Genomic DNA, 23,333 nt, shown 5'->3' with positions numbered 1-23,333 from the left:
CTCACTCATCCTCTCACATGCACCCAGCTGTATGTTCACCTGGGCTACAGCTCGAGTGAGAATACGCTTAGTGTGTGTGAGGCCTAAATGTGAATTAGGCTATCTTGCTTGCCTGAAAGCCCTTATCCTGTCTAAAGTAGTATAAACATTTGGCTGGGGTGCATCATAACAACCCATGACTCATATCAGTCATAAACGATAGTCTGTTGGCTCTGTCCAAGACATGCTCTACTCAATGGGTATGTTGCATGATATGTCAGGGACTTCTATCAGACAGCTACAGTTTGATTTGTTTGTATTTCCCTGACATATACTAAAGCTTCAGCATGTGCTAGATGGCAATATGGGGGCGATTTATCAGAAGTATCTAGTTGCTCATGGCAACCAATCAGAGATCTATAATAGCACTAATTATAGTTAATTAATTATTACAGCACTATTAATTATAAATTTTGTGTTCATTATTTACTCTATTTTCTTTTACATCATTGTGGTCACTGTAGATATGACATAGTTTATTATACCTATGACAACTTCTGTTGTGTGACATCACTTTGTGCGTGAATCTTTCAAGCGCTGGTATTTCTTTGGTCTTCTATGGTCATTTTATGGCTCACAACATCACTATCTTTAATATACCTACAGTTTGCTGCTTTTTATTATCATGATCCTGGGACCATTTTCTGAGTAGTGGGATAGCCACATTCTGACACATAATTGTTTATGTGCAGCCGCATCATTGTGCGTTTTCAGTATACGTTCAGTTTTTGAGGTGTACAGGTTGCATGTTACCTCCTAATATTTACATCAATTTTTTCAATAAGACAATGTTAAAACTAAAAAAAACTTTACCAAAAATAGAGTAGGTACTTGATTACTTTCTTTTATGGATGTGGAATAGTAGATGTCCTTTAATGTCTACTCAGCACATAGTAGAAAAGCTTTATTCAGGAAAGGACTGACAAGGTCCCATCCAGTTCTAGTAACACATTCCACTGTTCTCAGTCTCTAGAAGTATCAACATTCACAATGTAAGCAGATACTGACATCTAGTGGGGAATCTACAGTTGACACGTGTAGAGTTTCTACAATTATCAGTCAGCCTGTCAAAACTAACATGACCAGTTTGTGGATCACAGAGATTTGGTGTGATAGAGTCTACCACAATAACTGTAAACAGCTAGTGTGAACACAGAGAAAACACTAGTCACTGATTTGTCCCTTGACTCAGAACCAATACACAATTTGAAATGCTTTGTGCAGCGCTGCTTAATCTGTGTGCGCTATATAAATAAAAAATTATTTATTTATTATTTATTACACCCAGCTGATTACGACCAAGTTTGACCACTAGATGTCAAGGTTTTATGTGTATCAGCATGGAGCGCTGAATGATGCTTGATGGGATACAATCAATTACTGCTATCACACAGAGAACGTTTGTTGACAAGGGTAATGGTACTAAAATATCAGCCTTATCAAGGGCTCAGAAATAGAAAAAAGGCGTCTCGATGCGCTTAATCTCCCCTTAGGTTAAGGAGACTCATCAGGAAACCAATATTTTGCATACAGCTATAAAGTATATATCTTTAAGGGTGATTGCCCAACTACTAGTCTTTGATGGATATCTGAATATCACTCATTATTTCATTATCAGGTCATTGTGTTAGAGATAGATGGTTACATTACACAAGCTGCAATGTCCCTGCCTATCCGATACAGTACTGATGGTGGATGTGCTGGCGTTATCTGGCTCTGTTTAAACGGACGCCTCTATCCCTCTATTCCGTTCTGAAACAGCCACCTTTTCCAAATTCACCAATCAGGTGAACTAAGTTTCGAAGGGTGGTGCCAAATGAGGTATATATCAGGAGTGGAACAGTTACCTACCTATGTAGAGACCACATCAAGGTACCTCCCCTGGTCCCAATTGGTGATCAGGAACCCAGGGGTGTGCATACAGCTCTGTTACTACTGTCAACATGGGTAAGAATACTGTTCCTATATTGCATATGGTGATAGGATCACCAAAGTGAGGTGACTAGAAGCCAAATTCATATCTGAAATTAAGTCCTCCAACAACATCAATGATATCCCGGTATAATTTTGTCTTTGTTCATAAGATCACCTACACATGTAATCAGAGGGGGTCGAATTAAGGTCTTAAAATCTCCTCACTGCGAATGCTGATTCATATATAAAACAATATTGATATCTGTGTCTGTGCAGGCAGGTACTGGGTTCTAAGGATGATGTCAATACTCATGCCAAGATATAATCTGTGGACGGACATATTACGCAGGGCGCAATGTAGCAATGTGCAATGTAGAATGGGCTATGGTCTGCCATGCTTCAAAACAGTATCCTAAAAGTCATTCATATATTGTCGCATAATTAGATACCAACATACTCTCACTTAATTTTAGTGAAAGAGATGGCATCAGTTAAAACACCCGGTTTGGTAGTTTTCAAAGGAAATTGTCTTTGTGCCTCCTTTCACGGGATACATTTATTGCTGTATTGTTGTATTGCCATGCATGTCTTGATAGTGTCTTGTCCTCTCCTCATGTAGTGTCATTAATGTGATCAAGTGTTCAACAACGGAATTCTCTGTTGTTTTCCCCTGCATAAATAAAGGGGTGTCCAAGACCCTAGGAAAAATAGTTATGTGGCATAGGGGGATCTGCCACTTCTGCTTACCTCCACGGAACCTCTTGGTGTCCCCTGCTGCCGTCTCTCTGGGCTGTCCCCCTGTTTGTTTACATGGGTACGGAAGCTGTGCTGAGAACAGTTTCCGGTCGGCAGAGGGGGCCGACCACACCCTGCCAGTCCCCATATCTCAGCACTTCATACAGTGCCAAAGCTGTCCTTAGTGCAGCTTCTGTGCCTGGAGAGATGCTGCCGCGAGAACAAGCTACATTTTTTAAGTAGCCCCTCCCCCTGCCACACATCTATTTTTCATGAGAACAAATTGCCTGTGGTCACGCTGGTAAATGTATCAGCTCTTTTGACATCTCTACAAGCTTTAAATGACCCACACTTCAATGTTCCAATCAACTGTTGACTGTGTGTGAACAGCCAGTCAATCAGAGTCGTAAGGACCAATAAGGTCCTTAGTCATCTATGACTAAGTCATCTTAGTCATCTATGACTAAGGACCTTATTGGTCAGAAACGCGTAAGAAGATGCCTTTTTCTGCACTTATGTGCTAATACCTGTAACTTGCTGTGTCACCATGTTTGAATAAAGGTTTCAAGATTTCCGGTGAAACAAAAAGTGCCGATCTCATCTGTTCTGAAATTTGTACTGATTGTTGTAAAGTCCCAATCAAGCGAATTATCCGCTCCACTTGTTTGGAGTAACCTCTTTCCAGGAACCTGCACTGTAAATAAGCTGACTGTTTTGAAAATTCCATATCCGAGGAGCAGTACCTACAGATCTGCAGGAACTATCCTTTGGGTATACCCTTCTTAAGTTGGAGTGCATGATGACTATCCCAGCCCAGCAGACCATTTGTCCCTGTCAGGTTTCTAAATGCTGTTGACTTCATTTGGCCATTATCATCAATATGAATTTCCAAATTGAGGAATGCCAGAAGAGTCGGATCTCATATGTGAGTATAAGGCCAATTTAATTGGTTTTCAGGTGTTTAACAAACACATGGAACTTATCCACAGACCAAGTCCAGATGACCAATATGTCATCTATGCACCTAGGGTAAAGACTGGCACAGGTCGGTGCTGCTGGACTGCCCCTGGCAGTCCCTCTGAGCTGACAGAAGAAGCACCTGTTAAACAGAAAAAACTTGTAAGTTAAAATGAACTCAGCCAGCTCAGCCACAAGTGTATTGTAGTCATGTAGAAGAGTCCCACAGATTGATGGGAAGTGTTGTAATAGGCCTCATTGATGAGAGATGGAACTATTTAGAGCCTCTTGATCAAGGCTAGCCTGGTATGTACCTTCTAGACTCCGAAGTATGCCCATCGTATTGCAAACAGAGGGTGGCAGAGCTATAACAAACTCTCTAAGGATTTGATCAGTATATGTACTTATCCCCTGCATTATGCTGTCAATGCCTGACATGCATGATATGCTGACAGGTAGACCTTGTGTACTTTGGGTAGACAATTGAACTTGGCTGTCCATGGGTTTTGGGGTGAAAGAAATTTGTGTTCCTCTTTCCCCAATAGGCCATTCTCATGGGCTGTGCCCAGGAAAGCATTAGGTTCCTTCAGAAACAACTCTGTGGAGTCTTTTCTGAGGACTCTATCCCCCTTCTTGTCATTCAGGATAGACAAGCACATTTCCATGTACTGCATCACGACGAGGTTTCCGCCTTCATCGGAAGCTTTTATTATGACTAACTCATCTTTTTCTAAGTCGAGGAGGGCTCACAAAAGGTGCAAAATGATGTTGTTATGGTTGTTAGAGTCAGGAAGAGTTAGGGAGAATAGGTTGTTCTTCAAGGACCACATTTTCAAATATATCGATGTATTCTGTATTAAAAATCGGTGCTGAGCTTGTACTCTTCAATTTCCCTGTCCCTCTTCCCATAATTCCTGTAGCAATTATACATTCGCAAAATCTTCCTCATATATCCAATACTCTACATTTCTTCTTGTTTCTCATGGTCTTAAGTTTGGATAACCTTAATTTTCTGGTGAATAATAAAATGCTTTTGACCCATATACATGTCATGTCTCGTTGTAGGCACAAATAATACTATCTACATGTTGGAATTTTTGGAAAAGGTACTGAGATGTTTAGCTAATAAGTTAATGATTTGTGACCTATTTTTTATCACTGACTACAACTCTCCACCTTTAACCCAAACTCTCTTTTGAACTTGGCTAGGTTCGTGCTTTCCTATACCTGATTGGTGAAAATTATGCTAGAATTATGGAGCTTTTTGATCTTGCTTTTCCTGTAGTTTTTCAGTTTCAATCAAATGGAGAAGATATGGAAATAAATATTTATTAAATGAATATTACAATGAATGTATATTTAATATAATTTAATATTGCATTTAAATTATAGTTCAATATAAAGTAATATTTAGTATGAAATTAAGGGAATTTCAGTTGTGAAAATATTGTTATTCTTTTGTTTGAATCTAAGGATCCAAGCGCAATGCCAAGACCTACTTCACAAGACTTAGCAGGATTCTGGGACCTTTTGCAGTTATCTATTGAAGATGTAAGCCTGAAGTTTGACAAGTTGCACCAGTTGAAAGCCAATGATTGGAAAACAATGGATTCTCCTGAAAAGAAGGTAAGATTACAAATCCAGAACATTCATCATATTTACCCCCATAAGGACTAAGTCACTTTAGGGCTTTCAGACCAAGCCTGATTTTTTTCGGCCTTGTGTCAATATACCGTATTTTCCGGGCCATTAGGCGCACCGGAATATAAGGCGCAACAGTCCGATGCGCCTTATATATGTAATAATTCCATATATAAGGCGCATCGGACTATAAGGCGCAGGGTCCGGGGGCGTGGCGGAGGTCCGGGGGCGGAGCGGAGACCCGACGGGACGCGACGCGACGCCAAGAGACGCGGAACGCGGGGAAGGTGAGCGGGGAAGCTGAGGGGGAGGTAGAGAATAGAATACTTACATAGATCCCTGCTACCGGAGACAGCAGATCTCCAGCGGGAACTGCAGACCATGCGGCAGAAGTTGTTCGTGCCGCGTGGTCTGCAGTTCCCGTTGGAGATCTGCTGTCTCCGGTAGCGGGGACCTATGTAAGTAGGGTCCGCTGCCTCATATAGGGCGCACCGGACTATAAGGCGCACTTTGGATTTCCAAGGAAATCCAAGGCTTTTAAGTGCGCCTTATAGTCCGGAAAATACGGTAAGTGGACTTGGAACTTTGGAACGCTTTAATATATCCAGGGGATTTTGAGATTGAGATTGTTTTCTTATGACACATTGTACTTCAAATTAGTTGAAAAATTTGGATGATATCTTGAGTAAATTTAGCAAAAAAAATTAAAATGATCAATTTTAAAAGTTCTAAATTCTTTGCTTTTTAGGCAGATATTCATTGCACCCAATCATTGAGTGCCCCTGCGACTCATATAACAGGTCGCAGGCAAACCCATGTAATTCGTGTTCCCCAGCGAGGAACTCACCTTTCCTGGCTCTAGGGGCAGTCTCCGGTATGCCCACGCTCCGGCGTGCGCGCTTCGGTCTCCTAGGACGCTGTAAAATTTAAAGGGATGATAATTGGCGCTGGCCAGCTGCCTGCCCTGATAAATTCCAGCCCCTTCCTGTTGCCCCTGCTGGATCTTTGTGCCTCATAGCCTTAGAGAAAGCTTGTTCCCGATGCCCAGTGCGATTATCCTGATTTCCCGTCCTGACCTTCCGCTCCATCCCCGACTCTGACCCTGTGCTGCCCGTCTTGATCTCCTGGCTGTCTCCGACTACGATCTTGCCTTTCGTTTCTGTACTTTGCCTTTGCCGCCACCGCGGACAAAGTTGCGCCTGTAGAATGACCTGATGGTACAACGCCGCAGCAAGTCCAACCTTTGCCGCGGGCTCTGGGTAAAACTGGGTGCCACTTAGACTCCGGACCCAGGTGTCGTCTTATATCATTGTCCGTTGTGGTGCAGAGCATCCACTACCACTGACCCTGACAATTATCTTTATAAATAACATTTCCCGGATATCTGTATTATGTTAGCATGGCTTTTTATGCAGCTTTAAGTGACTTTGAAAGGCCTAAATAATATATATATATTAGAAACTAAATCCCTGAATCTATGAAAAACCAACTTTACGTAGTTTGTTAACCATTTAACTGTCTAACAGGGGTTTCAACAAAATAGAGATGGAATTTAAAACTTTTTTGGACAATACATTCATTTTGGCCCAAAAATGAAACATTCCCAATGGATTAAATGATGAAAATCTCAGCAAAATTTGAAACCCAAATTCTCCCAAGTATTCAAATTTTTTGGTGGATTTCTTCATTTATTGTTGAGATTTTTTGTGCGTCTACATTACTTTTTCCAAATAACGTGTGCTGTTAGCCAAAATCAATCTGTACAGCAGAACTCTATAACATGGCACCTGCATATTATACTTTTTATGGATGAAAATTTCAATATAAAGTCTTAAAGGGAATCTGTAAGGACAACATGGGACACTGCGCTTTCAGTCTACAGTACTATGAGAAAACTTTATTAAAAATGCTTGTTTTTGATCATAGTTTTAGTATTACAAATTACATTATATGAGCCACCCTACCTTATTGCTTAAGATTGTTAAGACATGTAAGAAGTCGGCAGGTCCAAACATTAAATGAACACTATATAGTAACTACACAAACTATTTTGCAGGAAGTAAGCCCTTCACAGGATTTTCTGAATCTTGTAACAAAGTCTTCCTAATCAGTAGAAAAAAAAAGAAACATATGTCTGATTTAATAGCACATAAAGGATTGGCTCAGCAGTCTTGCACATAATGAATGTGTTGGTACTTATGTTCCGATAGACTGGAAGAATGTGATACCAGGAGCCACATCTGGAGCCATGGGTGCCCACCTTGATGTCTTTTTTTTTTTTCAAACACATTTTTTTTAAATGCCTTAAAGTGCTATTTTTGTGAAACCTCATCCCTTAGTTAAACCGGGCCTCTGGCTGACACCAGGCAAATTGAAAAGAGGGGTCAGCAAAATTGTAAGGCTTGTGTTCTCTGCTGAATATGTACTTCTTGTTTGATGGATCTGTGAAGAAAAACCTGTGGACCATCAAACTCTGGTGTCAATCTCATATCTTGATAATTTTTTTTTTGTTAATTTCTTGGCTTGGTGTTTGAGTGGCAATTTGGGGGATAAGTCATAACTGTTTATAAGAGGACAACCATATGCAGCTCCATTGCTTTTGACCCTATGAAAGCAAGGGTTAGACCAGAAAATGATTTTCGTAATAGAAAAAATAGTATATAATGGTGATAGCTTCCTCCTGAATTCCAGTCATTGAATGAAGACTTGACTGACATTCCTGGGGATTTCTGGGAATACATTTTTAAGACCTAAGAAATAGTTTATCACTATCATTGTACTGGGGGTCCGACAGCAGACCTCCCCACCAGATAGATCTCACACACCAAAACTACACAGTCAACAGGGACAGAAGCAGATGGCTCTATCCACTGTGTGGTAGCTGTTATTGCTGATTCAACTCCTAATAGCCTAAATAGAAAGTGAGATGCAGTACTCTAGCCATTACACAGTGAATATAGGTGTCTGTCTCTATCCCCATTTATGTAATACTTTTTGTGACATAGAAAATTGTGTACTGCTGATTGGTGATATAACATTTCTTGAGAAGACCTGTAATCCAATGTGTACAGTCATCTCAAGTGGGAGAAACTATTCACACAATAATTCACATATTTTTTCAATACAATTTCAGGATGATAAGAAACCCCCACCTCCAATACCAAAGAAACCTTCCAGGGGAAAGTTCCCTATCGCTCGAGAAAGGTCTCTGGACCTACCTGACCGTCAAAGACAAGAAGCCAGAAGACGTCTAATGGCAGCAAAAAGAGCGGCTTCCTTCCGCCAAAATTCGGCCAGTGAGCGTGCAGACAGCATTGAAATATACATACCAGAAGCCCAAACCAGGCTTTAAGAACAAAGCACTGTATAGGTCTTTTTTAAACAACTTATTTGTACAGTTTGTAGCACATCTGGTCATTTTAGGTAATCTCTATGAATATGCCCTTGTCATTGTGCTCTTTGTGCCATAAGCGCAGTGGAATGCTCTTTCATTTCCTCCGAGTTTGCTAAACTCATTGCAAAAACTCCTTGTTTTGTTACTCATGTCTGACTTTAGATCAGTTACATGCATAGGGCTTGCTGAGACCTGACTTCTCCAACATGTTCTCAGAGGACAACGAGAAAAACCTCTCAAGATGGAACCCAGCATAAATTCTTGATTATTTCTATTTTTATAAATTACATGATCTTTAGAAACAAGAATAACTAAATGGGTACATCTCTCCACTCATTAGAGGCATTAGCTATTCCAAGTAGAAGGTGCTACACATTAGAAATGCAGGGGAATATGAATGCATTGCTTTCCGACCTCCTGTTTATATTATTTCGATCAGATAACATAGGTTTCTACGCTGCTCCTATTCACACTACCAGGTTGCATAAAGTAATTGACCATTCACTATTATTTCAATGCATTTGGTTTCTTGGGAAAGTAGAAGCCCCAACATACAGTTTGGCTCCTGACATCTACTATGGAGCTCTGTGTTGGATGAACCCTTTTCCACTCTCCAACCCAACTGTGTATTCTAAATGTAAGAAGATGTCGTGAGTATATCAGGGGAAAGAAAGTGAATGCCTTAACAAAAAGATCTTTTAAGACCCAATGTAAAACAGATAGTCAAATGTCCTTCCATGGACCCTACACTTCTGTTTACATTTGTCTTTATTTCAATACATTCTTGTATATGCTATATAGACACACACAACGCTATGTTGACAGGGCATCCTTACAAATATGAATGTTTGCTGTTTAAAATGCCAGTTGTGATGTGGTAATAATTTTTAAAATCATGACTATAAGTGGTAAATATTTTTCCGTTTTGATGGTTATTTTAAAGGTATAGTACTGGTGAAATGTGGTTTACACCTGTAATTTATTAATTTATTTATTTTTCTATAAATTATTTTTCTTCTTTGTCTAAGTTCATGAATAACTTGAATGTCTCAGAATACGGCAGCAAGGCACATGCAAAAATAAGGGAATGTAGCAATTTTTCTCATCTCCAGTTTATTGTATGCAAAGCATAAAGAGGAACCATGTAACCTCAAAGTTCAGTTCAGTTTTTTCTTGTCAACTATGTCATGAGGCTTCCTTTTTATGTGTGTGGCTGACTAGCAGAAAGGGCTCATTTTTTCAGTCACAACTTGATAAAGTTTCAGGAATAAACTAAATGTCGCTGGCATTAGCTGCTCTATCCTTCCAAGACGGCATTTATTTCTGTTTGGAAAATAAGATTTAGACCCAGACATAAAAAGCCTTAAACATGTTCCCCTTCAATGTTAAATGTAATAAAGCAGATTAGATTGCCAATATTACTTAATATCAAGAAAATTAGCCCACAACCAGCTACAGTTTTCTTCATTAGTAGCAGCAGATTGTTTTATTAAGCTGTTATTTATTGTACATTTTGATATTTATTAGCTAATCAGGTTTTGCCTGGTTAATGTCCCTTGCCCATGAACACTTTTCTCATCCAAGTTCTGTACAGTAGCACACAGACGACACATGGATGCCATACTAGTGCAGTCAGTTTTTCATGCATGGGTTTCTGGAAAAAAAGTGCTGTGAAAATCTTGCTTGACACTAGGACTACACAAGCGCTTAGTCAGATAGTATTAGGAAGGAAATCAGACCAAAGTTACATCAAAATGTAACTATTTTCACTAAACTAAAAACTAGACTAAAAATTTTGGCCTTGGTCAATCTATTTCCATAAGCTCAAATATAGTTGGTTAAGATGTTAAAATGTCCTGATACATTTCTTTCTATCAGCTAGTGCTAAGATTCATATTTAGAAGAACTTTTATAACAATATATTTAGAACCAGGCTTATATAACCAGTAAAAATAATGAGCCTCCAGTTATTAATTTTTTTCTGCACAGAATTGGGGTTAATTATCATTAGGTGGCTCCTTGGGACAGTTCTATCAGATTCCCATCAGATTCATTAAATTGGCTTTGGCCCTTCATTTTTTTTCCCAAAAACCCTTTATTTAAATGTAATCAAATTTCCATTAAAACATTACATTGTTTACACACATATTCATTTTCCATTTCATAGTTATAATATCATCATCACAAAATCATGCAATTAAGCATAACATATACAACAGGAGAGTTCAATAAAATTTCTATCTTATTATAGAGTTATATATAATTGGAAAAAAGGCAGCACTCCAAGGTTCCAGTAAAAATCAAAAGAAAGTCATCTTTATTACATATACCAATACAGCAACGTTTCAGCCTTTTTCAAGCCTTTTTTTGTGGACCTGTTGCCTGGCCCAAATAGGCCTGCACCCACCCTTCCTCAATTGATGTGCTGCTTTGGACTTTCTACAAGTGTTATTATAGAGTTAGAGACCCCCTTTACCATTTCTATCTATCGTGTAACCATTTTCCCTCCTCCCTCCCACATCCCTCCACTGGGAAAAATTTAAAAAAGGAAAAGGAAAAACCCTAATACAACTTAATCAGCACCCTACCCAGTCTTAGTCTGCCTGTTGCCATAAACTCCATATTTTGATCCACTTATGAGAACTCCTGCTTCCTACCATCGTAATTCTTTCGAAACTTCTTACACTTCTCACTAAGTTTTGCCATTCCTTCATCAAAAGTGGATCCCTATCTCCCCATTTTCTGGCAATACATACACAGGCGAAGTGCATAATCTTAACAAGCAAAGCAACATATTTTGAATCCAAAACCTTATCTTCTGCCAAACCTAAAATTGAAAGAAAGACATAGGGTCTCAGTCTTTGCCTCAATGCCCTTGAGGCTTCTTCGTACACACTTTCCCAAAAACCAACTATCTTAGGCATTCCCAAATCATGTGGAGAAAGCCTACCGTCAATGCTCCACATTTTTTACACCCAATATTGCCCCGAAACCCCATTCTAAATAAATCTGAGTATAGTAAAGTCTAAAAATAATATTATGCTGAATAATTCTGTGGTTCCAATTAAAGGAAGAATTTTTAATATTTCTATATATCCGTGACCATTTATATTCTGAAACTGCTCCTACCTCCTTTTCCCACTTCATACGTGACCCATGTTTCCAATTAACCACATGACCATTCAGCAAAAACCTATATACTTTCGCTATTACTTTACAGGTACTTGTGCAGCTGTGCAAAAACTCAATACATGTTTATTATTCGAAAAGTTCTTCTCCTTTTTACTTGTTTGAAATAGCGAAAGTTGCAATCTTTCGCAATTGAAAATCTTCATCCCTTAATCCATATATACTTTTCATCGCAGCAAAACTTAATATTTGGCCCTCCCTCCTCCAGAACTTGTGACATATACTCGACACTCCGATGAAGCCAAAAGGAGGTGTCGGGGATGGACAGAAACTATGGAAGATAATAATTCCCCCAAAGTGGAGTGTCGTGCAACATCCCCTTTATATGAAGTAATTGTTTCATCTTACACCATGACATATGAAGGACCTTACACGTTACCATATTCTTAAACTGATTTTCCAAAAATAACCCTCCTTCCAAACATTCAAAAATTGTGTTCATCTTAGTGTACCCTACTAATGTGCACAAAACACATTATTAACCTACTTACTTGTGAACTAATAAAATAACCAAAAAAAAATGGTAGGCTTTGGCCCTTTATTAAATGTTTCTATGCTCTACTGGCTGTCTGGGATTTATTTTTTTCAAAAAGTCACTACATGCATTTTTATGCCACTTTTTGCAAAAGTCCCAAGTCATGAATCTGGTTTTACATGCCATTGCATTAGCACAAGTTCTATGTTTATGCCAGATATTGAAGTGACTTGAAGTGAATTTTATTTAAACAAAATTTAACATAGCCCCCAATGTCTTTTTTTCCTAGAAGAAGACAATCTGAATCATTTGGTCTCAAGGCCCCCCAAACACAATTGATAGTTGTGAGCCAAACGTGCATTGGGCCAACAGCCATCTCTCCTGATTCCCTCATAAACATGTGTGATCAACTTAACCTTAAATGGATGTGTAGTGAAATAAGAAACCGCTACCAGGCTCCTACAGCAGTGAATTCTGTACCAAGATCAAAAAGTTTAGGGAAGTGGTCTACCACTGCAGTTGGATGGTGTTTAAGTACAGGCAGTATTTTTCACTGGTCGAGAGACTTGAATGCGGCCTTTTTAATCCTTGTCTGATTCAAAATTAGAGAATACTACATTTTTAAAGTACTTTTACAGTATTCAGGCTACATTTATACAATGCCGAGTCTTACATTTTGTGGCATTACTTGAAACAATCCTACCAAATGTATGGTCATTGTTTTGTAACTGCAGAAGCTACAAAATTTATAAATATTTTTACAAAATGTAAATGCTCATGAAAATATTACAATATTGCTTATTTAATCAAAAAGTGTTTACAAAAACCTATTTATTTAAAAGAATATTAGTTTCAGTTCAAAACTTTTATATTTTTATCACATATACTAAAGATCTAGAGCAGTATACAATTTTTAAAAGGCCTTGTTTGGTATTACGTTATGAAATGCCTTAGAAAATTTTACTGTCAAGTTTCCACTTAGTAAAATAAGTTATACAACTATAGGTAAATACTATGTTTAGGTTAAGATGGAGGAGAATAAAACAAAGGGAGAGATTTATTAGAGCTTGCCAGTTTTCTGACGTACAAACCCTAAAATAATCACAGTTCCTTCCACCTCTTTTGCCCCTCAAGCCACCCCCATACTAAGTGGGTGTGGAAGGGTTGTGAAGGGGGGCACTGCCGGTGGGGGAGTGGGCGGCATAGGCGGCGTAGGCCATTCCTGAGCTTCATAATGTATCTGGTGCAGCAAAGGGGACGTTTTTTCATAATACACTAGCGCACAAATTTGAATGTATGCAAATAATTAATTAGTAAAAAATCCTCTAAAATAAAAGAAATAGAATTTTTTCTTTCATCCGTATACATGCTGTCGGTTTACAGACGCATTGATCCTTTAAAAAGTACCGAATTTATTGCAGCCTTGTGCTGTCCATTAAAAAAATGTACAGCAGAGAATCGTATTTTGTCAGTGCCAACTTAAATATTTTTTTTATATCTTAAGTAGCAATTTTAGTGTTCAATCCCATTGCTAAGTGATATCGGCTGTGATACCTAAGAGAAGGTATGATGGAAAAAAAAGTTTTTCTTTATCCAGTGGATTTTTAAAAATAAAGCACATTACATCCTTACAGGGCTCGTAGAAGAGACTTAGTCCTGATTATCCCCAAACAGGGTGATTGACAGCTCGCCCTGTATCAGTTTGTGAAGTGTGTGCCAGCAGCAATAATAATCACTTATCAATTTTGATTATGAACTACACTCTTCATAATCGCAAGAAAAAATAAATATTTTGCTACCAATCTAGAAAAAGTAGATGTGAAACCTGTAGGTATACATGACAAAGCATGCCTCAATTACATCATAGGGGTCACATGCAGTTTGCTCCAGAAAAAGCACCAGCCTGCTTACACTATGAATCTCATAGTAGCATGTGTTAAGAAACGTACCATAGTAATGCACATGTAAGTTCAAACTAATACCATAAAGCAAAAATTGATTGAACTATTACATCCATATCTATTATGTGTACTGTGTAGAATATACATTTATTAGCACATCAGATTCTACTTATAACATCCTCCTTTTAAGGCCTAATGTACATGGACATGCGGCTATATTAAAGCTATGTACCCCACAGTGCCCATAAATTTTCAAGTGGACATGATGCTGGAGATTGACTCCATAATTTGAGTCAGTATTTCTCAATTTTAGTGATATTAATGAGTTGATTAGTCAATGGATTTCTTATTTTTGAAATTGTGCAAAATCTGCTAAAATGATGTAAGGCTCCATCTGCAGGATCATTCCAGGGCTTGTGCTAAGTTCATCCTTTCCATTGCAAAAGATGAAAGCTGAAGAATAAATCTGGAGAATAAACTGACATTGTGCAGATTAAGAAGACACGGCACATGTCAGATTGCACAACAGATTTCAGATTTAATAAATTTCTTCTACTATGGTGCATTAGTACAACGCAAGAGGTTAGATGTCAGTAACTGCACTGGCAGGGGCGTAACTTGAGGGGGTGCAGAGGGTGCGGTCGCACCCAGGCCCAAGAGGCTTAGGAGGCTCATAAGGTCTCACTTTCCCATATGAGAAGACTAGTACTATAAACCATACATTATAGTTGGGGGCCTGGTACAGTCTTTGCACTAGGGCCCATCAGCTCCAAGTTACGCCACTGTGCACTGATGGCAGCTTACCTGCGGCATCTTTGCTTTTTGTGACTACCACCTTACACTAAGTGCAAATCTTTATCAAATTCAGCTCTGACTCTCCTACACTATTGACACTAGGAATACAAAAATAATAGTAATAATCCAAGCCAAAAATCCAGTATGCACTTGGAGGAGGATGAGGCTATTTACCGCTGTGCATATGAATGTTGACAGTATTGCTACTGTTGTTGGAAAGGAAAAAAATAACTTGCATCCACAGAAGAATGAACTTTCACATTATGGTTTGGAGTATCCACATTTATTCATACGATCTTTAACCCCTTAATGACCACTTATACCCCTTAAGGGCCCTAATCAAAGATAGTATATGCCTCCAGTTGCAGAACTGTGAACAAATCCTGTCTAAAGTTTTAAAATGACTACACATTAGATGAATGTCAACAGAACTTGGCTGACAAGATAATGGCTTATTGGAGTTGTCCTGACAATGTGGTATTTTTATAGCTATAGAGAATGGAGAAAGACATGGCACGATCTTCGATTATTCTGGTGCCCAAGGCTGCCAAAATCAGCTAGTCAAGTTTGTTCTGACAGACTGGCTCATTGTGCCTACTGGATTTGTCTGTGGGATCATAGAATTCCATCGGGTAAATCCAGCAGATATATGGATCAAGTTTGTCAGACCAAACTTGCTCATGTACAACCAGTCTAAGACTAATTTTAGCAATAACAAAATAATTTCCAAGTTGCAAAAGCACACATTGGGGGTCATTTATCTTAGTTTTTCTCTTTCGTTGTGCCTTTTTGGGTGTTTTGCACCTTATTTGTGCCCATTCCATAGGTTGTATAAAATTAAAAAATGTCTTTGATAACTCAGGTGTGCCCTATTTATCTAAGCAGGGCAGATGTGTTACCTTAATTTGTGCTTATTTGGTACAGCACTATACCAACAAAACTTGGCATTAGTTGCAAAGGTGCAAAAAAAACACAAATTTCACCAAATGAAATGCCGGAATAGAAAAGTAAATCGAAAGATTTAACCCAGTAAAAAAAACCTTATGATAAATTAGACTGAAATAAAAACAAACTAGAAAAAAGGAACATGAACTGTGGCCTCATTCAGATGGCCCCCATAGACCTCTATGATCTCCGCACCAGAGTCGGTGGCCGCTCGTCTGCCTATGGAGGGATTCAAGGAAGGCTCCCTCCCAGCTTCTTCTCCCGGCCCTGTGCTTGGGTGGAATCCAGACCGGTTGAGCACATGGCTGTGGGAATGAACCCTAACTATGATAAATATTCATTTTTCACCCATCACATCATCCTCCATCTCAATAACACAGATCATACATCTAAACTATCATATCCACTCTCCTACTATAAGCATAAAAGTAGCTAAATGTAGCCAAATATTTCATTTTGTGTTGTTTTTTTTTCTTTTAATCAATGTCTTCTAAACTAAAATATGAGAAGTGAGCGCAGCAAAATGCTGAATGTCAATGATTTGGGTCAACATTGTCTTGGGTCCATTTACAGTAGCACTGATAAACTGCAATCTGGCCATTTCTGTAGCTTGAAAACTTGAAAAACTGATTTCAATAGAACAAAGGTTACACAAAAGAGATCAGTGAACAATAAGATAAACGGAATTCAATTTATGTTATTTTTTAACATGCCTAAGTGACATAAGAAAAAAGTGTAAGCCCCAATTTTATAATCATTTTATAAACTACAATAATCATCTTAAGGGACAGTATATTGCACTGTAATTTGTCCCCGCCATCATGTAGGACTTGAGATTTATTTTTGTATAACTTTAGAAAGGAGAAGAGAAAAAACTGAATATGAAATAAAATGTGTTAGTGTGCCAAACTATGATTGTATCAACCTAATAATGGGATTTTTAGTCTGACAAGCTAGTGTAGGGGTCCTTCTTACCAATCTGAATAGCATGGTTGTAGTAGCTATACAAGGAGTAAAACATATCATCATATGCTAGCATCTTTTCCGCCTTGATAAGCACTTTACCCACCTGTCAGTACACCACCAAGCCTGACATTTGCCTGAACACACTGAGGAATGAGGGTTGCAATATTAAGTTACATATTTCTTATACTAAGAAGTTTCTGGAAAGCAAATACTTAAATAAGCATGTGACATGTATGGGGTAAACATAAATACGCATGCTTCACCTCCGATCTTTGTTGTCTCGGATTGACTAGCTAGGGGAGGATCAATAAGTATAAAGAAATGCTTGGATTCTGAAATTTATGACCTGGAAGGATGAACTACCAAATCGCCTTAAAGTAAACTGAAAGCAAAACTACGAAATGGATGAATGTACATTTAAAGAGGAATGATATATATCTATTATATTTCTGCTTATCTGTAAATATATATATATTAATCAGAGGGGATTAGAAGAAATCAATGGGCATTTATCTAACTTCACATCCCATACTGGTAGCCACAACTACATATGACCAAATTCACACCACACTATGATGATACCACTATAGGTTATTAGTCTTACCTAGGCTTAGATAAAAACTTGCATGAGGGAAGGTGGACATTCACTGAAATAATAAAATGACACCAGCAATGTGTTGAAATCGAACTGCTCTATTTTCTACCCAAACACAGCAAGTATAAGCTACAAAACACAAGTCAGCAGTAGTTTTTCTCTACTGATGATATCGGTCTTCATTAAAAAGGCAAAGAAGAAAGCAATATGTGGACAATGCAGAATCTAGGGAAGGATATAGAAATATGGGGACAAGAAGTAAATTAATGAAGACCTCTCCTTATTACCTCTTACCCACAGTAACTATGTTAAGATAAGGAGGGTATAATGAGAATTTTCAGCATATAAGTAAACTGCAGCTAAGAAACACAAACTATAGTGCATCTTCCGGCAGAGATATTATGGCCACTTATCCAATATTCTTCTTTTATCTAGTGCCAAACATTAGACTGAATGCATGACTGAATAAAAGGGGGACATATTTTTTTACCCAACATTCCATGATCATGTTTTATATAGCATTTATGGTTACGGTAAAACATGACAAGTGGAGGTATATGAGGTTTGCTGCTCCTTTTGTAATATGAAAGTCATGCTGTGAAGGTTTGCAATGTATTTCCATAGGATGCTGCTTTCCGTAAACCTTGCATTTCCTTCCAGTAGCGGCATTCAGGCTGTAAGTAAAGATTCTGCACGTAACAATGAAACTATGTGTAACCAGAGGCTTCTGTAGCCAAGAGATGAGTGAATATCTTCCAGTAAAGTTTGAGGGACAATGTGATACCCAAGTCAATCATATTTTATGTGGACTCAAAAGACTTGGCAAATACTTTGTTTTCCAAAAATAAAACTCAATATGAAAAGCCATTGATAATGTAGTTTTATGCATTGTCACCTTTCTGTTTGACTCTTTAAAGGTCGATCAAATTCTCAGATTTGGAATAATTCAGTTTGACCTTTGCAAGCCACAAAATACATGAAACTTATGTAGATTCTCAAACTCTGCTGAAATGTTTGACTCATTTCTTGTTAGAATGGAACATTTTGTTTCCAATATTCTAAGAAACATATATATATGAATATGGGGCAAATAGCATCAGTGTGCTCTAACCAAATGGATTAGTTTGGTACACATTGGTTATTGGTAATAATATACATACAGCATCTTATAATGTAAACTAAAACACAGTTATGTATGGATTATACACTCATACTATGCCATTAAGTTGTGAAGTCACTCATAATGCTTATTTCCTATCACGTGAACACAATTTTGCTATTACCTGTATCTGTTTTTACTGTATAATCAATAAACCAGCCACTTCTATTTGAAACAGGGCCTGTAAGAAAAGCAGATTTCATTGACTCATTTATATTGTATTTAATATGGTATTAAAAAATCCAGTTCTTTGGACATGTATAAATTCATGGTTTGTTTCTCTTTTGCTCCAATAGAAGATATATAAATATATATAAATAGATATATATATATAATGTACACATAACGTCTACTGCTGTTGGTAAAATGTTTTCGGTACCGGATACCATTTTTAAGTGCAATATATACATCTTTTTATACCGCTAACATTCTATCAACAAGGGCAGCAAAAAAGCCATGTTTATCTATGTATTGTATATATTAATAGCAAAAACAATAAAATGATGTTTCTAAGAGTTGCGGTGTTTTGGGTTCAATGTACTATTTGATTGTGCTTTCACTTTGTATATCTAGTTAAATCTGAGGTTTCACTTTATCAAGAACAAGCATGGGAGCCCACAACTACATTCACATCAGGATAATCTAAGTGCTCTGAACTATTCTGACTTCACAGATGGATTACTAAAACAAAGTTGGTTAACACTCTTCTGGCTTTCTGCCTAATAATGTGACTACTCTGAGGATTTTTTTTTTTTTTTGCATAATGGTGGCTTTAGTTTCCAGTAGCCTGTTTTTGTTACATTGGTGGAAAGCAATGCTTCCAAGGTGGTGAAATACAGGTAAAATTGCAATGTAAATCTCATCATATCATGCCTATATATACTGTAGGCTACCCGAGGCTCCAGTGCCAAAACAAAGCAAAGTGGTAGCAGTGGACAAACCTTTGTTTTACCTTTTGGTAAAGACAGAAAGGAAATATAGCTACATCATAAATACTAACTATTAGCTCCCCAACACAACAACTGAATACAATTTTGAATAATTACTCTATCTCCATCAAGACGGCCTGTATAAGATCCCTCTTAAAATTTCTAAAACTTTAAAAAGGTTGTTAGGGAATTGGTGTTTTTTTAATGGTAAGGATGATAAAATAACTTCTACTCACTTCCCTCCCAGCTCCAGTTCTCCATCACTCACAGTTTCTGTTGTTTGCATACAGGGGGCAGTGGTTACACGATTCTACAGCAATACACCTGCTACTGCACTTCAAATTATTTATACAAACAGGTGGCAGTGACAGAAGGCGTTGTGAGATAAAGGGATAATTCCCAGACAACCCCTTTAACAACATCAAGTGAAATCACCTCATGGGTCTGACTGTTAGACCAACTGAACATGAACATGCTCGGCCCGTGAAAACGGGACTGTGTGCTGGTTATATCCCATGGGCTGAGCACACTGCAGTAGACAAATGTCCTTGCATCCTAGTGAAATAAGATAGAAGGGGTTCCTGTCTGCTGGCTGATCTGAACCCGTATTAGTAGATTCAGATTCAGAGGCATACCTTACTTCGTATTAATAATAAATATTCATAATAATAAATCTTTAATCAAATAGCACCATTATATTATGCAGCGCTTTACAGATCATTGGGTAGATTTACAAACAAAAGACATTACATAACAAAATAAGGGTCACATGAAACAATGGGAATGAGGGCCCTGCACTCAAGAGCTTACAATCTATAACAATCAATTAAATGGGTTGTCCAAAATATGATCAGAAAGAGTTCAACTGCTGGGATTCCCACGGATCACAAGACCTGGGGGTTCCATTCTAGTGATCAATGGGAGTCCCACCACTCATACCCTTGCGATCAGTACTTTAAGTGGTTGTTCTAAGTATATGTTATTCTTTTTACACAGAATACTAGAAATCATATACTTGGGACACCACTTTAAGTTCATTTTCTCTTTGCTTGAGAAGGTGCCAGTCTTGATCTTTCTCTGCTAGAGAGAATTTGCACTTAAAGGAAACCTACCACTTGAAGTGGTAGGTGTAAGATGCATATACCAAGCACCAGCTCAGGGTGAGCTGGTGCCAGAGCTTACTTTCATTAGTGTCCTAAACCGCTGTATCGTGGTTTAAACACTTTTTATTCTTTACAGCCGAAAGAGCTTCGGCACACGGTTGCGCGGCATGGTGCGCCGGAGCTCCTTCGGCTGTAAAGAATAAAAAGTGTTTAAACCGTGATACAGCGGTTTAGGACACTAATGAAAGGCCATAGGTCCTGTGATTGGGTAACAGCCTATGTACCCACAGAGAGGTAGAAACACAAGGTGAGGGAGCGGAGCAGTGCAGCTATTGTGCAATGTAAGCGATTCTGAACAGGTGGGTTTTCAGATTACTTTTGAAGGTTTGGAAAGTGGGGGACAGTCTGATATATGGAGGGGACAGGTTGTGGACAGCTTTGTATGTCATGGTTAGTATTTTAAATTGAATCCGCTGTTCAACCTGGTTACCAAGTTAAGATTTAAGGTACTAATATCTAATATTGTGGTACCTTAGTTACAGTTTGATAATTGTGGTGTGTTGGCCAAAATGTTTTTTATCTTCTACTAATGATCACAGCATCAAATAGACAAAAAAAATGATGCAAGAAAATATTAAGTTGTTCGGAACGCATACAACTTTTTTAAATCTGCCATTGATTCCTTCATTGTAAATTCAGATTTGATACAATTTTGTGTATCTTTCAGCCGAACCTTGGACAAAAGACATCTCATTGTGTACTTGAATTCTGACCTATGTAGTGATTGTTGTGCAGGGAGGGGATTAGCTGCTTCCAGCTTTATGGTAGTGGTGATATGATAGTCTCAGATGACTGACAGTCTATTTTATTTGTTAGTCTATTGTCAGGGCCCCATAGATAGTAATTTGGAAAATTAGACCCAAAAACATCACTTTTCAATCAACTCAATCACATGACAGGTCAGATATATAGAATGATAGTGTTTACACTAACATCTAATCTCAGTTTCTGCATTTTGCAGCAAAAATTTATTTTTTACAGACTATGCAAATTGTCAGCGTTATTAAGCCTCTGGGAAGTATCGCCTCAGCTTCCTGTCCTTAGCTGACAGGAGCAAAACCCTGAGTAGTCTTAACTTCACTACTGCAAAACTAACACACTGCATATTCAAGTACTCAGCAGACAAAGGCTTCTTAAATAGGTTTACAGTGTCCGAACCACATACAGTCACAAGACAAAAAAAAGATCTTTTATTCACCCTATGGTTTTATGGTTCCGGCAAACCTCAGTAATATGATGTCCAGCTTCTGGCATCAGCTCCTAAGAGGAGCCAGCATCAGAAACTGCGGACAACCACCCACGTTCATAGATAACTCCAATTACGAATGTTAACCCCTTACACACTGCTATCAAGCATAACCACAGTGTTTAAAGGGATTCTGGACCTCCCCTGTGTGGATCTGAACCCCATCTTATTGGGGTTCAGTGATTTGAATAGCGGTATCACTTCAGGACTTGAGCAGGACTTCTTGGCAGGGAGCCAGGTCAGCTTTAACTGTGGATATTACACAAACGGAGGGGAACTTAGTTGTGAAAGTAAGTGTTATGGGATGTACTATGCATTGCCTATTGGGATCTGTCACCAGTGAAATTCAGCCTTCTGGTGACAGGTTCCCTTTAATGTTGTGTTTACATAGATATGATGAGAACATGATGGAAAAACAATATTAACACCATGTTTACATGTTGCGTCACACATGGCATTTGTATTGCGTTTAGCAATGCAATTCAAATGCACAGAAGCGGAGATGGGTCCAACCACATATGAGCACCCACTGTTTTGCATTGCTTAAATGCAATACAAATGCCACAAGTGACCATACCCTACATAGCAATCACAATGGGGCAGATTTATCAAGCTGTCTGAAAGTCAAACTATTTCTAGTTGGCCATGGCAACTAATTACAGCTCAGCTTTCATTTTACCAGTGCTCATGAATATTTTAAAGGGGAGTTGTGATTGGTTGCTATGGGCAACTAGAAATATTCTGACTTTCAGACAGTTTTATAAATCTGCCCCAACCACTACGCATGAAACACTCTGAAGGTGCCTACACATAGCATATTACATATGGATTTTCTATATATTCACAGCTTAACACAGTAGCTGTGCAGTGTATGGCATTTATTCAAATCCCGTTCACAAAATGGTCACAAAAGGAACACCTTGGGGGATATGCACTGGAGATCAAAATTAGAGAGCAACACACAATAGCTGCAAGTTTTCAGTTTTCACTGACATCTGCAAAAATGGTGTGTCGGTCCAAAGGGACTGAAATCCTCCGGCAGGAGGTTGTCCAGATGAAAGACAAAACGGGAGTCACCATAGCAAGAGAAATTGTTTTTTCTATATTCTATGGGCCACATTTATCACTTTTGTGCGCCTAAGTGTAGTAGTTGCGCCTAAATTCTGGCGCACTGTTTTGCCAGAATTATCACAAGCTACAACCATCTGTGATAAGTATATTTTCTGCCTCTTATTAATCACTTTACTTTAACACAGTTTAGGCGCAATTTTGGCGCAGTTTAGGCGCAAT

The 23,333-nt window shown here is 38.3% G+C and overlaps 1 protein-coding gene across 12 annotated transcripts in view; it reads left to right on the top strand.

The window, feature by feature from the left end:
* The window catches only part of DLGAP2 (DLG associated protein 2), a 628,408-nt gene extending 609,188 nt beyond the window's left edge, over positions 1–19,220 (top strand). For all 12 annotated transcript variants that reach the window (XM_072142338.1, XM_072142335.1, XM_072142334.1 and 9 more), the window contains 2 exons: positions 5,119–5,271; positions 8,420–19,220. In XM_072142338.1, the coding sequence (XP_071998439.1) occupies positions 5,119–5,271; positions 8,420–8,638 (372 nt within the window). In that variant the 3' untranslated portion in view covers positions 8,639–19,220. The remainder of the gene's footprint in view (positions 1–5,118; positions 5,272–8,419) is intronic.
* The last annotated feature ends 4,113 nt before the right edge of the window (positions 19,221–23,333 follow it).

This window comes from Engystomops pustulosus, chromosome 3 (assembly GCF_040894005.1).
Source record: "Engystomops pustulosus chromosome 3, aEngPut4.maternal, whole genome shotgun sequence".
NCBI lineage: Eukaryota > Metazoa > Chordata > Amphibia > Anura > Leptodactylidae > Engystomops > Engystomops pustulosus.
Note: the sequence above shows the minus strand (reverse complement) of the source record. Positions and strands in the feature narration are given on the sequence as shown.